This window comes from Manis javanica, chromosome 11, assembly GCF_040802235.1.
Source record: "Manis javanica isolate MJ-LG chromosome 11, MJ_LKY, whole genome shotgun sequence".
NCBI lineage: Eukaryota > Metazoa > Chordata > Mammalia > Pholidota > Manidae > Manis > Manis javanica.
This window is the reverse complement of record NC_133166.1, coordinates 54,978,676-54,993,126: the sequence shown is the minus strand read 5'-3', so window position 1 is coordinate 54,993,126 and position 14,451 is coordinate 54,978,676. Positions and strand designations below refer to the sequence as shown.

The 14,451-nt window shown below is 40.7% G+C and overlaps 1 protein-coding gene across 7 annotated transcripts in view; it reads left to right on the top strand.

Annotated features, from left to right (window-relative positions):
* SLC1A2 (solute carrier family 1 member 2) overlaps positions 1–14,451 on the top strand; it is a 137,746-nt gene that overhangs the window by 97,379 nt on the left and 25,916 nt on the right. For all 7 annotated transcript variants that reach the window (XM_017672130.3, XM_073216403.1, XM_017672131.3 and 4 more), the window contains 2 exons: positions 6,167–6,400; positions 11,138–11,332. In XM_017672130.3, coding sequence (XP_017527619.2) covers positions 6,167–6,400; positions 11,138–11,332 — 429 coding nt within the window. The remainder of the gene's footprint in view (positions 1–6,166; positions 6,401–11,137; positions 11,333–14,451) is intronic.

The following is a 14,451-nucleotide window of genomic DNA, read 5'->3' as shown; positions in this document are numbered from 1 at the left end:
TTCTATCTTCCTTCTCTTCTTCCTTTCCTTGGCCCCTACTTCCACCTTAGAAGAGCAAAACCTGTTTTTGACTTATTTTTTACCTCAAAAGAACCAAACACAGTGATGTAGTAAATTCTTACTAAAAGTTCAGAAATGAGTGGCGTAGCTGAAGACCCCAGGGTCTCAGATCCCAATAATATTCCTCATGACTTCATGAACCATATTTAATAGACTTGGCTTGCTCAGATCATTGATATATTGTGCTTTTAAACATGGAAAGGATGCTGGTAAAATAGTGTTCTTTCTGATTACTGTACTGGTTGTTCAACCTTGTAGGTGATGTTAGATTTCTTCATATTTCTTTTGTGTGAAGATTTAAAGTCACACAATATAATACCATAAAAATATTTTAGAAACTTAGATCTGTTCCAAGCATGCTGAGAATTTAATAAATGATAAAACAACAGCAGAATAGGCCTGTAGCTATTAAACATTAGGATTTGCCCTTGTTTCCTAGAATTTCTAGCAGAGTCATCAACCTTGCTTTAAAAACCAGTTTGTATTTCTGTATTATGATACCAATGATGTGGTCAATTTCTGAGAGTTCCTTCCTTTATCCATACCAGTATTATTTCCACTGAGTCCTTGAAGGAAAGGGAATCTTCAAGGCAATCAGATGAGTCATGGGATAAAGTGTAGCCTCCCTTCTCCCCAGGGATGGAGGGTGGTGTGGTTCAAGAAGTTTCTAATTCATTGAAGCCAAAACCCCTAAAGACTTAGCATCCTATTTCAGGAGATGAGGAGCATTTGTAAGTCAGGAATAAGACGTGTGGAATGATTTCTGACAGCTGTTCAGTTACCTCATCTAGGCAAACAGTCAGGAGGGTGTTATAGGACATGAGATGCCAATTTACACGTTTCTTTCATTCTTGAGCTGCCATGTCAGCATTTGATAACGGTGTGCGTGAGACGGTTCTGGGTAAAACAGTCAACTACTCTGACCCCATTAAAGCTTAAATAATCAGTTTTTTTCCTAGGCTTTTTCATGTGTTAGTAAGCATAGTAATAAAAGGAAAATATAACATAGGGAAGATTACTATTATTCTAATAATTATTAAATTATAACAGTTAAAAAATTCTTGTTATATGCTCAGTACTGTTTCAGTTACTGTACTGTACCTATTTATTCTTGAGGACATTATTATTATTATGATAGTCATTATTAAATCATAACTCAGATTTATCAGATTCCTGCTATACGCTAAATACTATTCCAGTTACTTTATAAGCATTAACTCATTTATTTTTCACAATAATGCCAGCAAAAATAGGTACTTTTGTTAGCCCCATTGTGCAGATAAGAAAACTAAATACGGAGGTTAACTTGCCCAGTGTTGTACAGGAAATGGTACCTAACTCAACTTCTGTCTGACTTTAGACTGGTTTGGAACCAGGATCTTCCTAGAACTAGCTGTGTGAATTTAGACAAGTTAGACACACTCTAAATCCCACAGCCTAATCTGAAAAATCAACTGATCATAGATAGAATCTATATTACGCTATGAGAATTAAGTGAAATTGTGACCAACAGTCATGGAGCATTTCCTATGAGCTGGGACCTGTGTAAACACTTTATGTGAATTAGTATTAGTATTATTGTAATTTTGTTATTAACATTACTATCATAGAGTCAATCCATATCCTTTGCTTCTCTGTGTTTATCAATTCTTTAAGAAGCCTGCAAGGCTCTCTGATTCATCAAAAAAATAGAAAGAAAGAAAAACCCTGTATTTTGGTGTAATTTTCATATCCTTATTTTTCCAAAGTTCTTTAAAATATGTTTTTCATAATTTGAAAACCTTAAACAGAAAGTGAAACTTTTCATAATCTCACCAGCATAAAAACATAAAGTGAGAAGTGAAATCTCTGTCCATTCTTTCAATTCTCCCTCCTCGTTAACACACAACCACCATCTTCCATCCATCCGTCATCCATCCATCCATTCTTTTGCTTCATAAATAGTTTTTGAGCACCTCTTCTATGCCAATAACAGTTTTAGACACTGGTGATATAATGGTGAATAAGACAGAGGAAGATTCCTGCCCTTATGGGGCTTGCATTCTATTGAAAGGAGAGAGGGAAAAAAAGGAAGCAATAAGGATCCAGACAGTAATCAGTGCAACAAAGTCAATAACAGGGTAGTGGGATAGAGAGTGATGGAGGGATGGAAGTAGGGTGTGAACCCCATCAGGAGGGGCCAGAGTGGGCTAGGAAAGTGACTTTTGGTGAACACCTGAAGAATAAGAGGGGGAAAGCTATGTGAAGAACCGAGAGGAGAATTTTCCAGGAAGAGGGGCCAGCAAGTGAAAGGTTTTGAGGGTCAGAATGAAGGTCTGGGAGTGTCTGGAGTGTGGTTGGTTGGTGAGAGACAGGTGGAAGATGGTGAACTTTGAGACGTGGACAGGAGGCAGATTCCACAGGGCTCTGTCAGCCACCATGATGAGTTGGGGTTTTATTTACTTATAAAAGGAAGGATATGGAGGGTTACAAGCCTGGAGAGTCTATGAACTTTTTCCTTCTATCCTGATGAAAAGCCCTAATTCACATACGGTAACTCTCAGCTGTAGTCACTCCTTGGATAGCCAGAGCATCTCTCCCTAAGTGGGTTGAGAAAAAAAGATTTGTGTTACTTCCTGAGCCTTAGTACAGATAGGACCTTTTAGGTAAGTCTTGAATGTATGTTTAACTCTTAATTGACAGACACTTCCAATTATGAGTTCTTGGAATCCATTCCAAAACTGGCAGACTAGTGTTGCTATTGGAAACATATGGGTCAGAACCAAAGTGGCTTTATGGCAAGACTAAGAAATTTCCTCCACTGACCTCCACTCCAAATTTCTGGCCCACCATCTGTACTGTGCCTGAAAGTCCCAAATTAATTACTTCAGTGGATTAAGATCAAAAGCCCTGCATAAATTGGAGCTAAAGTAAATGGTTTTCAAAGGCTAACCAATTAATATCTGCATTTCATCAGTTTCAGATCAGATTTTATTCCTTGAAACACTGGCTCCAAACACACCAGAATTACTTGGGGAACTTGTTTAAAATACAAATGCCCCTAGCTCCAGGAAATTCTAGCTCAGTAGGTATGTGGTGGACCCAGGGAATCCATGTTATTACAGGCAGGTGGTTCTGAAGCAGGTGTCTATCAGTGCACAGAGACACTGACTGAATTCTGGGTATGTTAAGTGCTGTGTACAAGTTTGTGTTTGTAAAGGAGAGAGCAGCCCTAGGAGGTGCCTTCTGTGGGAAACTTAGGGTGACAAGAACTGAGGTACAGCCTGGGCAGAGGCAAGAGCTGATGATGCAACAGTAAGAAAAAGACTTGACAAGCCAGTCCTGGATGAATCAGCAGCTTTGAGAACCATGCCTGGAGCTGAGGCTACAACCAGTCTGTAAGAGCAGCACGGAAGCCATTCCCTCCCCTAGTTCTATAGTCATGTCCTTCTAATTTAGAAACTGGTCCAACAGTAACTGGGCATCATTTGGCTTCACAATGCTTACTGGAGCCCTCAGCCTCTTTATGCTCTTAGGTTTATGGTTTTGATTATTTCTTTCATCTTAGAAATTTCGAATGGTGACCTTGGGCCTTGGGCATCTGCCCTTTATTTTTCATGGAGTGTCATTTTCAGTAAGATAATTCATTAATATGGAAACCAGAAACTCAGAAGCTAGAGGTTACACTATTTGTTTTGAAAACTAGTGCAAAGAAATAATGGCCCTAAAAGACATCATAGAATAAAGGCTCTTTCCTCATTCTGTTAATGTTAACCTAGTTCCAGAGACCAAGGTGTTTGGGTTAACCTGGACCTCTGTCATATTTTTTTTACCCTAATGCTCTACCTTCTGGCCTTTGAATAACACTTTCCGTTTATACTGGGAAGTCAAGTTTCTCCCAGAGAGCTGAGTGCCCCGGAGATAACCTGCTAGCTCTCTCTAACATTTAGCTCTGGCTCAAATGGGTGCTCCGGAGGAACTCCATAGCTGGTCTTGCTTGGCAAAGGTCCTAGAAAACATTTTCTCTCCATTCTACAGATTGCTTGTACCATGAAAATAGGAAATTAAATAGCACCCAAAGCAGCTCATATTTATCTTTTTCTGGACATCTCTAAAGGATGATTGGAGCTTGGGAAAGAATTAATTTCTTGGTTTATGGTGATAAATTCTTGTTAGCTTTATTGGATAGTGCATTTTGCTCAGTTATTTACAATACCAGGGAATAAAAAGCTGGCTCCTGAGACTAGCCAGGTGGTCTATGAGATGTGACTTTGGGCACACTAGGAGAATGTAAAATGGCAGGAAAGCCAACAGTTTAACAACATGACCTCCTAATACCTGCAGAGGAAATCCTCAAACATCACAGCCTTCACCCCAGGAAAGGAGAAGTGGAGATGATAGATGCTCATCATGAAGAGAGCAGCTGTGCTAATGTCTCAATTAATTGCTATCAGTTACAAACCTGCTCTTTCAGGAGGAGGTTCCACTTGAGAAAATATTTTGCTCATGAGAGCATCCACCATGGGGTGGCAGTAGCCTGTGAGATGTCTCAGAAAGTCTCATTAACTCAGGTTTGCCTCATTCAGCAAGGGTGGTGATGGGCCATGCACGTATGTGTAAAAATGGAACATTCACGGGATGACTTACTTTGTCAGGAGTCAGAGAACTAATGGGGCTAACAGGCATGGGGAAGGGATTTTTGACAGTGAGTACATATGCATGTTCTAACCAAGACCACATAGCCAGTAAGTAGCTGGAAAGTTCTATGTCTTAGGTAATTGTGTAAATGACTCTCATGTACTTACTCCTCACTGATTTTCTTTATCCAGGAAAGGGCTTGCTCCTGGCACAATTACAAAAAAGTACCAAATCCATCTGAGGTGTCCTGTTCTCTTTCCTGACTCCCATACCTGGCTGGCTCACATCATTTTCCCCACAGTCTCTCAGATATGTTCATAATTCTCAATAAGGTGTCAACCTTCCCACAGACATTTTCATTTCAGTCAGAAAGTATCACAGGCTGAACAAGTTCATGCTCCAACAACACCAGATCGGGCCATAAAAAGAGGATGTTGCCAAATATGCAAAAAAATACACTGAGAGAGGATATGTGGATCTTGCTCAAAAGTGAAGGCGAGGGCAAGGGTAAATTGTTTCCAAGCTCTCTATAAAACAGTAATACTGTAGAAACAGAAAATAAGTTTATATAGGATAAACTGGTATATGGTACACTGTCTGCTTGTCTACAAAGAGCTACGATTGCTCATTAAAAGGAAGTGGGCTGGCTTGGTAGGGGAAAGAATCCCAGTCATGGAGTCCACAGATCTGAGAGTGTTCTCCTCCTACTTCCTGCTTTAGTGGTCTTGAGCTGGTTATTTAACCATTCCAAACTTCAATTTCCTCATTTGCCAAACAGGAATAATGATACCTTGGTTTTAGGTTGTGGTAAGAATTAAGTGAGGCAATGTGTGTGGGGCTCTCACTGTACTGCTTGAAACATGAGAAATATCCAACATTATTGTTAGAGTAAATATAGGAAGAAATACTTTCTGACTTAGAAGTCATAAAACAACATTTCTCTAAGTGTTCTCTTTGGCTCAGACAGTTTTCTTATTTTGGCAGGACTCCGCTCTCTCATTTTAATGTATTTCCTATCTTCCAATTTACAAACACCAGTTTATAGCTTGGTGAAACTGATGAACTTTCAGAAGTTCAAAATGTATTCCCAATTTTAAAGGAAGGAACTGTGGAACAGAGAAATCAAACAAGGTTCTCAATTTCATAGCCTGTGTGTCTCTCAACCTTTAGCTTGGTGCATCCCTAACGGGTGGTAGAGCTCGTCTGTGCTCTGCCTAACAATCACTTGAGCAATAAAGTTTGCCTTTGGATTTCCCATCAGAGCAGAAGACACCAAATCCATAGAACAGATTTCAGAGAATGCAGTGAGTCTGAAGTAAAACATAGCATCTGTTGAATTTCATGGTCCTCTTTTAGCAAAACTTTTGTGCAGAAATGTAAAGGGTTTTTCCTCAGGGTATGGTACAGAGGAGGGCCCAGCGAGTTTAAGTTCTGAATCCCAAAAAGTCCTCTTCAATGCCTTTTCTTTTTTTTCTTTTATGTTTTGCAGGTACTCTCCCCTGGGTATTGCCTGCCTAATTTGTGGAAAGATCATTGCCATCAAGGACTTAGAAGTGGTTGCTAGGCAACTGGGGATGTACATGATCACGGTGATTGTGGGCCTCATCATCCATGGGGGCATCTTTCTCCCCTTGATTTACTTTCTAGTGACCAGGAAAAACCCTTTCTCCTTTTTTGCTGGCATTTTCCAAGCATGGATCACTGCCCTGGGTACCGCTTCCAGGTAGAGAATACAAGAAAACACCTTCCTTTCTCTCTGCTCACTCCCTTACCCTCTTTGTCACTTCATCTTTTCAAAACCCTCCCATCACAAAGGTCAATGAGAACACTTTTCACATATTAAAATATTTTTGAAAAAGATGCAAACTTCAAATTTTTGGCTTCTTCTAGGAACTTTTGAGCTTTCTGATGAACATTTTTGCTGATTTGCAACTGTGTTGGCAATATGATCTCATATGAAATTACCCAGATGAATGCCATGTATAGCATTAGTTTAGTTTTAAATATTTTCCAAAGAGATTTGACAGGATGTTATTCTGTTTAAGAAATTCCCCCATGTGTGATTTGAAAAATGCTATCACAAAATACCACTCATTGGTATAATTTTTCAAAAGTAGGATGAGCTTTTGAACAGTAAATGGTTTATTAGGTGAGATATTACAAACAAACCAGAAGTCTCTGACCTTTGTGTGAACCTCTGTCCTATTGGTTTTGAGAAAATCAAGCAGGCATTGATTTGACTGGACCTTGACTGAGAGTCAGGTACTTCTTCATTACCCAGCTCCGGTTCCTAGTTGTTCAGAGGCCAGTGAGGACTCCAGAGATATGCAGGGAAAAAAGAAATTTTGGGATATTATCATGGACTGAATTTAGCAAAAACAAACAAATACATAAGCAATGTATGGCAATTTAGAATTTCAATGACTGGAAGAGTTTTCTCCTCTCAGCTGGCAAGTTATTTGCATTTCTGTGCCTATATTCTTGGGTCACCAAAAGACTGAAGTCATAAAGGAGGTGGCAGGGAGGCAAGTGGACTCTGTAACCCACCGCTCAGCATTGTCCCTGGAGCCACAGGTCGTCAGGACCTTGTTGTAGAGTCTCTGCCCTGCAGGGCCAGATCTGAGGCTACTGAACAGACAGTCAGGATTTCCTCATGTGACCTAACAGGCCAATAGTGGCAACCAACCTAAAAGCCAAATTACATGTCCATCCGGCAAGTGATTGGGAACTTGGTACTATAGAATGTGGGGTTTTGAAAATAAACTGAACCTACTGCCAGGTTCCGAAGATGAAGGGAAATGCTTCACAATTTCCTTGTTTCCTTCTTGTTTCTAGAAATTTCCTATGGTTAAGTATCTCTAACCAGGGAGACCATCTGTCTTTGGAGAAAAAAGTAACTTTTTTATACAAACATAAAAACAATTATGTTTAGTTTCATTTTTGTTTTCTGGCTATGAGCTTATTGTGGTATTTGCTTAGTGTGAAAAAGGGACAGTGAATAAAATATTTTGAGGAAGAAAATAAACCAGTTATTCTATCACCCAGGGATAATTGGTAGTGACCTTTTAGTTAATCTGCACAATTATATACCTTTCCAATTCTTACTTTGTATAGTTATTGTAAACTGCTATTTTTTACTGGTCAACATATCATGAAAGTTATATCTATCAATATAGACCTACTATTTTTTAATTGCATAATAATACACTGTATGTACTATAATACAACCCACTTTCACCCCTTGATGTGCATTTAAGGCATGCCTGTTAAACAAGCCTCTGACAAGTATCCTTGTAAATATATCTTTGTAAGGTGGTCTGATCATCTCCTCAGGATGAGTTTCTAGAGTAGCATTTCTGAGTCCAGTAAGCACACTGACAGTTTTAAAACAAATCACCAGATTGCTGTTCAGAAAGCACTTTCATTTATGTCACCCCTAGCTGGGTGTGAGAGTGTGCCTCTCCCCACCTGCTCACCAGCACTGGGTGTTATCACTCCTTTCATGCTTTCTGATCTTTTTGGTGAAAGGTGATCTCATTTAATTTGCATTTCTTTGAGTACTAGCAAAAGGAAACATCTTTGTGTTCTTATTGACCTCCCTTCTCTGCCCGGTCCTATGAATTGTTTGTGATCTTTATTTCCTGTTGGGATATTCATCCTTTCTTAATTTTTTTTCAACTCTCTGCATGTATAAAAATATAAACTATGTGTCACATATTGCCATTAATGTCCCCCCTTACCTGACTGTCTTAAAAATTTGCAGTGCTTTTTGCCAGTAGAAAATTTTAATTTGTATGTTGTTGTTGAAGCTGTCAATATTTTCCTTTAGTATTTAAAATTTCTGCTTTGTTTAGGAACATCTCCACCGAAGATTATAAAATATTACTTTATGTTTTCTTCCAATACCTTTATGAATTTGTTGTTTATGCTAGTTCAAAAGTATTATTATTATCTTTTCTTTGAATTACTGGACAGTTATTCCAGTACTTTTATAAAACAAGGTAAATCTTAAAAGCATATGGATGGCCCAAATTCATACTTACATCAGACAAATGCCTGGGTTATCTGGCCAAAGCCACAAAGATTAGATCCATTTTTCCTTCTTACTTTGTAGTTCATTTGAAAAAAAAAATGTGGTTTTAATCTTCAGTTAAAATGTGGCTTTGCCTGGATGTGGAGTTTCTTTTTTTAAACAAACAAACAAACAAACAAACAAACAAACAAACATAAACTTTAAAAAAGTTAATGTGGCAGGAATCATGTACTAAGAATTAACTTTGCCGTTATGACCAGAGGGGAAAAGGCACAAAGCCCCCGTACCAGCTAAATATCCTTCCCACCTACCTGGACCTTGGACTGAATGGGGATTTGCTGGGGGCTCAGCTCCGTTTTCTCAAACAGCCGAGAGACTGGTGTCCAGGAGGACAGATGGGGTGGGGGAAGAGGCTGGAACACAGCCCTCTGCATCCCTCTGACTTCAGTGCATGTTGTTCGAACTAATCTGGAAAAAAAAGAGAGAGAAGAATCTCAAGTGTCTAATAGTTAGTTACTATCAGCGACATTTGAAGACTGTCATACGGCCATTGAGAGGTCAAAAAACAAAACAGAACAAAAAAACCCAAAACCGATGTCAGAATGTCAGAAGGACAGGAAAGAGTTAAAATTCTGAGGTCCCAGTTTGGGTTGGTTGGGTTTATATGGATTTTTAAGGTACGAAGCCTGTCCAGTAAAGAAACAGAGTATTTTCATGCCTTGCCAATTATTTCCTCCAATTGATTTAATTGTCTAAAGATCCTTGATGGCATTTTGGGAAAATGAATGCAATAATAAAAATTATTGTATTCCAGTCTTCTCAAAAGTGTCCTCAGTTTCATACCTTTAAGAATCTCAGCTGCCAACCATGGTTGAGTAGCCATTCAGACTGGTCATGGTGCCCTGGCAACCCTTCAAAGGTCCTAGGAAAGGGTGGGATGGGGAGGCATGCAGCAGAGATGATTAAAGGGACACTAACTTGTCATTAAAACTGTTGGAGCAGTAAGCTGGTATAATGGTATTCAGATCCTAACTTTTCTCCCTGGGTCTATGAGGTTTTAGTAATGAGAAGTCTCCAAACATTGATTTCTTCTCCCTACCTAAGACCAAGGAGGAGGCATGAGACAGACCCCTGACCTGAAATCACAAAGAATGTTCTGGTAAGATGACTCTGGCTTCTCTAAGGTTATTATTAGGAGCTTGTCAGTCAATGGCTTGATAAGATGCAAATTTAGGTGACCCTAATTTTAGAGATTCTGCTTCATTGGTTCGGAGTAGGTACTAGAATCTGCATTTCGTTTAGTTTCTCTAAAGTTGACAGTGCTCTCCCACCTTGTGAGAAACCAAGACTTCTGCAAGGGTCTGTGTCAAGCTTGACTGGAGCCCTAATTCCAACTAGGAGGAGGCTGTAAAGGCAAGAGAGAAAAATGTGCTGTCTGCAGTTCACTTTGCGAAGGTTTTAATAGAAACAAATGAAACAAAAAATGAACAGAAGAAAGGAAACAACAAAAAATGGATCACAAATCCCTCTCGTGGTATTTTGAGTGCTCTGTATTGCTTCAGGTTCTTAAACTTTGAAGCAAATCCACCTACCTTCCCACACCTCTATCCACATGGAAATAATATTCTGACCTTCAGCAACCCTTATCCTTGCAGGTCTCCTATTTTAGAGGACACATGAATGTGTCAGGCTGAGTCATGTGGTCATGAATTTCTATCCCACGCCTGGGAGGAGTAGAGATGAAGTCACTCTGTGTTGGGTCTTTGATGAGTTACAGGGCCCATGCTTTTCTGCCCTATGTTGTTAGAGAGAGACTGATTGTATAATTGGCCAATGACCATTTATTAGGGAGTTGGACTGTTCGTGAGGGTCCCCAGTGAATTGCTAGAAGCTCAGTTTCAGACTAAATGGTGTTGAACATGTCCAGCCTTCTCAAAATCAACAGACCTACTTCAGACAGTTCCCAGGGGTAGGATGCAATGTATGTAGTCATTTAGTTGGAAACAGTGTGAAGTTATGGTCATTCAGAAATTCCTCATTCCGTTTCACTGTTGACAGTTGATTCTTTTTCTGACACTTTCTCGTTTTCTTGCAGCCCAATTAATTTGGGCAATCAGATGGTCTTAAAATTTAATCCAAGATGGAAACAGTGATCAAAGGAAAAAGAACTTGAAGCTCTGAGTAGATCTCAAAGCTGAGAACCAGTAAAAATATTTTGCTGCCAATTAGCATCTTAATAAGACTGAATCTGAATCTCCAAATTACTTGTGTTCCATTTGGCCCCAGATACTGCTTTTTCCCATGTCACATGGCTTGGCTGGAACAAAAGAATAAAGACTTGGTGGTAGTATTATGGTTTGTGCTCTGACCTGTTTCTCGAACAATGGACATAATTCGTGTCTTTTTCTTTCTCTTTTTATCCCTCAGTGCCGGAACTTTGCCTGTCACCTTTCGTTGCCTGGAAGAAAATCTGGGAATTGATAAGCGTGTGACCAGATTTGTCCTCCCAGTCGGTGCAACCATCAACATGGATGGGACGGCCCTTTACGAAGCGGTGGCCGCCATCTTTATTGCCCAAATGAACGGTGTTGTCCTGGATGGAGGCCAGATTGTGACTGTGAGGTGAGTGACGCGGGCGGGGTGAAGCACAGAAGCAACCTTCACCCTCTCCCCAGCCATGCTAACGCCATTTAACAAGGGCCACTTGAATTTCAGTTCTCCTGGCAGAAGAATGATGAAGGAAATAACAGAGATGAGGAATTATTGGCAGTCTCCAAGGGAAAATATTGTGACAGGAAAGAAGCAGGATCATACTAATGCTTTCAATTTGTATTGCGCATGTGAAATTCCTTCAGAAATTTGATATTATTCTATTTTTAATAATCCTGTGATGTCTGTCACATGGCAGTTATTTCTATGCCCATTTAATAGATGTGGAAGCGCAGGCTTTAAGGGACTTGGTAGTGTGTCAATTCAGAAAGAATACTTTCTCAGGAGTCCATTAAAAACCCATTGCTTCTCCAATAAACTTAAGAGATCACACCTATGTGATTTATCTAACCCTCATAACCACTCTTTGAGGTATGTACATGTTTTAGCCCATTTAGTCTGCTATAACAAAATATCATAGACTGGGTGGCTCAAACAACAGGCATTTATTTCTCACATAGTCCTGGAGGCTGGGAAGTCCAAGATCAAGGTGCCAGCAGATTCAGCTCCTGGTGAATGTCCTCTTCCTGGCTGTATGAGGCCGCCTTCTTGCTGTTTGCTGGCATGGCCTCTTCCTGGGGCATGGGCAGAGCGAGCTATCATAGTCTCCTCTTGTAAGGGCACTAATCCCATCATAAAGGCTCCACTAATTACTTCCTGAAGGGCCCAGCTGACCATCATATTGGAGATCAGGGCTTCAACAAATGGGTTTTGGTGGGGCACAACTCAGCTCATAGCAGTACTATAGCCAAACTTCAGTTTCCTCATCTATATAATGGGGACAATATTCTAGGGGCTTGAGAGCATTGTGCCTGATACATAGTCACCTCTCAATAAATGATAGCTACTAGTATTATTGCTGTTATTGATGTTCAATAAAATATAATACTTTACAGAATATCAAAGGTAAAAATGACAGTAATGTAGTGAGTGCCATGATGTTACTCAGTGGAAAACATGTTTCAGGCGAGAGCATCAAGCCTTCTGATCATGTCCTACAGACTGCATGTGTGGCTGCCAACATCCCTTGTTTAAAGACTCAAAGACAGACAGGGCTCCTTAATGCAGCCTCTTCTTTTGAAGCCAAGCAAAGGTGACTTCTGGTCCCTGAATTCTTGGTCTTGGTGGCAACCACACTTCCCACCCAGTTCACACCATTAGGTGAGAACTTAGAGATGGAAGAATGGACCAGTGACCAAGGGGTTGGGACTCAGTAATTCATAGTTTTCATGGGGCAGGATCAAGGGACATCAGGAGCCACCATGGTATTATAATTGAGCAGACAAGTGTTCAAATCCCAGTGGACCATGTTCAAGCTGTGCCACTCTAAGTTTCTGGATCTTTCCAACCCATGTTTCCCCATGTGAGAAGCAGCTACTACCATATGTACCTTGCAGGGTTGCTGTGAGCTTCTGCTGTGGTAATATGTGTGTAGTACCTTGTACAGCATCTAAGAACCAGCCCTAGAGAAGTGTGCCAGGGAGTGAAAGGACAGGAAGAACAAAAGGACAGGGGTATTGCTGGACTTCTAACTATACAGACCCTTTGTCCAGGGGAGGGTGAGGCTGTTACAGGGATGGAGTAACAGAGGGGGAACTAACTGCCAGAAAGAATTCTTTTTATAGGAGTTGTCTCTCACACAACCAAAAGGTAAACTAGACAATGTGGCCACAGTGCAAAGGGATGTGTAGAAATGACTCAATAGAATCGATTGAGTTTATAAGTAAAACAGCCTAGGCCAAGATCATTGGAACCTGGGAAGTTCCCCTTTCCTGGTGTTCTATTTGTGTCAGGAAATGGCTCTTGGGGCATTAGGGAAGTTTTCATTGCAAAGCAGCCTCACCCTGTCCAGATTTCCTGATAAGACTGACAATTCACACGTATTGGAGGGTTGCAATGTGCCCAGGTTCTTCTTGGTGCCTTTTATTTATTAGCTCCCGATGACCTCATGAGCAAAAAACTATCAATAACTCCTTCTTTATAGATAAAGAAATCAAAGCACAAAGAGGTTAAGTAAGTTTCCCAGAGTCATGTGGTTAATGAGTGGCAGAGCTGGGATTTGGATCCAGGTTGTTCACTCCAGAACCTTCACTGACACGTACTACACATTACTGCCTCCTATGACCCAGGTGGGCCCAAGGGAAATGGAGTTGTCCAAGCCCTCACACCAGTTACACATTGATGGGGCAGGGCAGGAGTACAGCTGGGTTCTGTAGATCCTGCCTAGAGGAGGTGTCTGTCCGGTGACAGGCCCAAATCTGCAAGGATGGTGGTGTGAAAAAGCGCAAAACACAAAGCCTCCTGGGGCCTTTCTTTCCTCAGATGTGAGATTAGGGAACTCCAGGCCCCTCCCTGAAAGACCCAGAAGTCTGCGCTTGGGCACACTGACAGTCTGGGCTTGGTTAGACCAGTTTGGGAGCCTGATTCGTAGTTTGGAGCTGGAGGACCTACTCTAGAAACACTAGGATTGTATAAATGCAAAGAAAGCACCCATCTTTTCTTTTCAGCACCCACAAAAGCAAGTTGGGAATCAGTACTTTCAGAAGCATCCCTGCACTTATAAAGGACAGCTTTTATAAATGATATGGAGAAAAAAAGAGAAAAAGTCACGGCCTTTTGCTGGACCACAGAGACCAGAATGGCTAAGTGCTTGAGAGCATTGTGCCTGATATGAACTGCCCACCAAACCTGGTGTCTAAAACTCCTTCCAGGGACAACTTCACAGTGGTGCTGCGTTTGCCCTGGGTGTTGCTTGAAAGCAAATGATGAGATGCTTCAGAAAGAAAGCTTCCCATCATTTCATTAGTGTTTCTTGGCCCCCTCTTTCTGAATAATCCATTTTCCAGCCCATGGTGAAATGTCCAGGCATCTGAAGCTTAATGCCATTTAGAATCTGTTGATTTGTTCCCTCACTGTCCACTCATTTGGGTCTGGATATTTGCTATTCTGAGTTCTCATGTTAACATTGGCAATGGCCTCCTCAGATTCTTACCACATAGTCCAAAAGCCTCTGGTGCTCACAGAGATGTAAA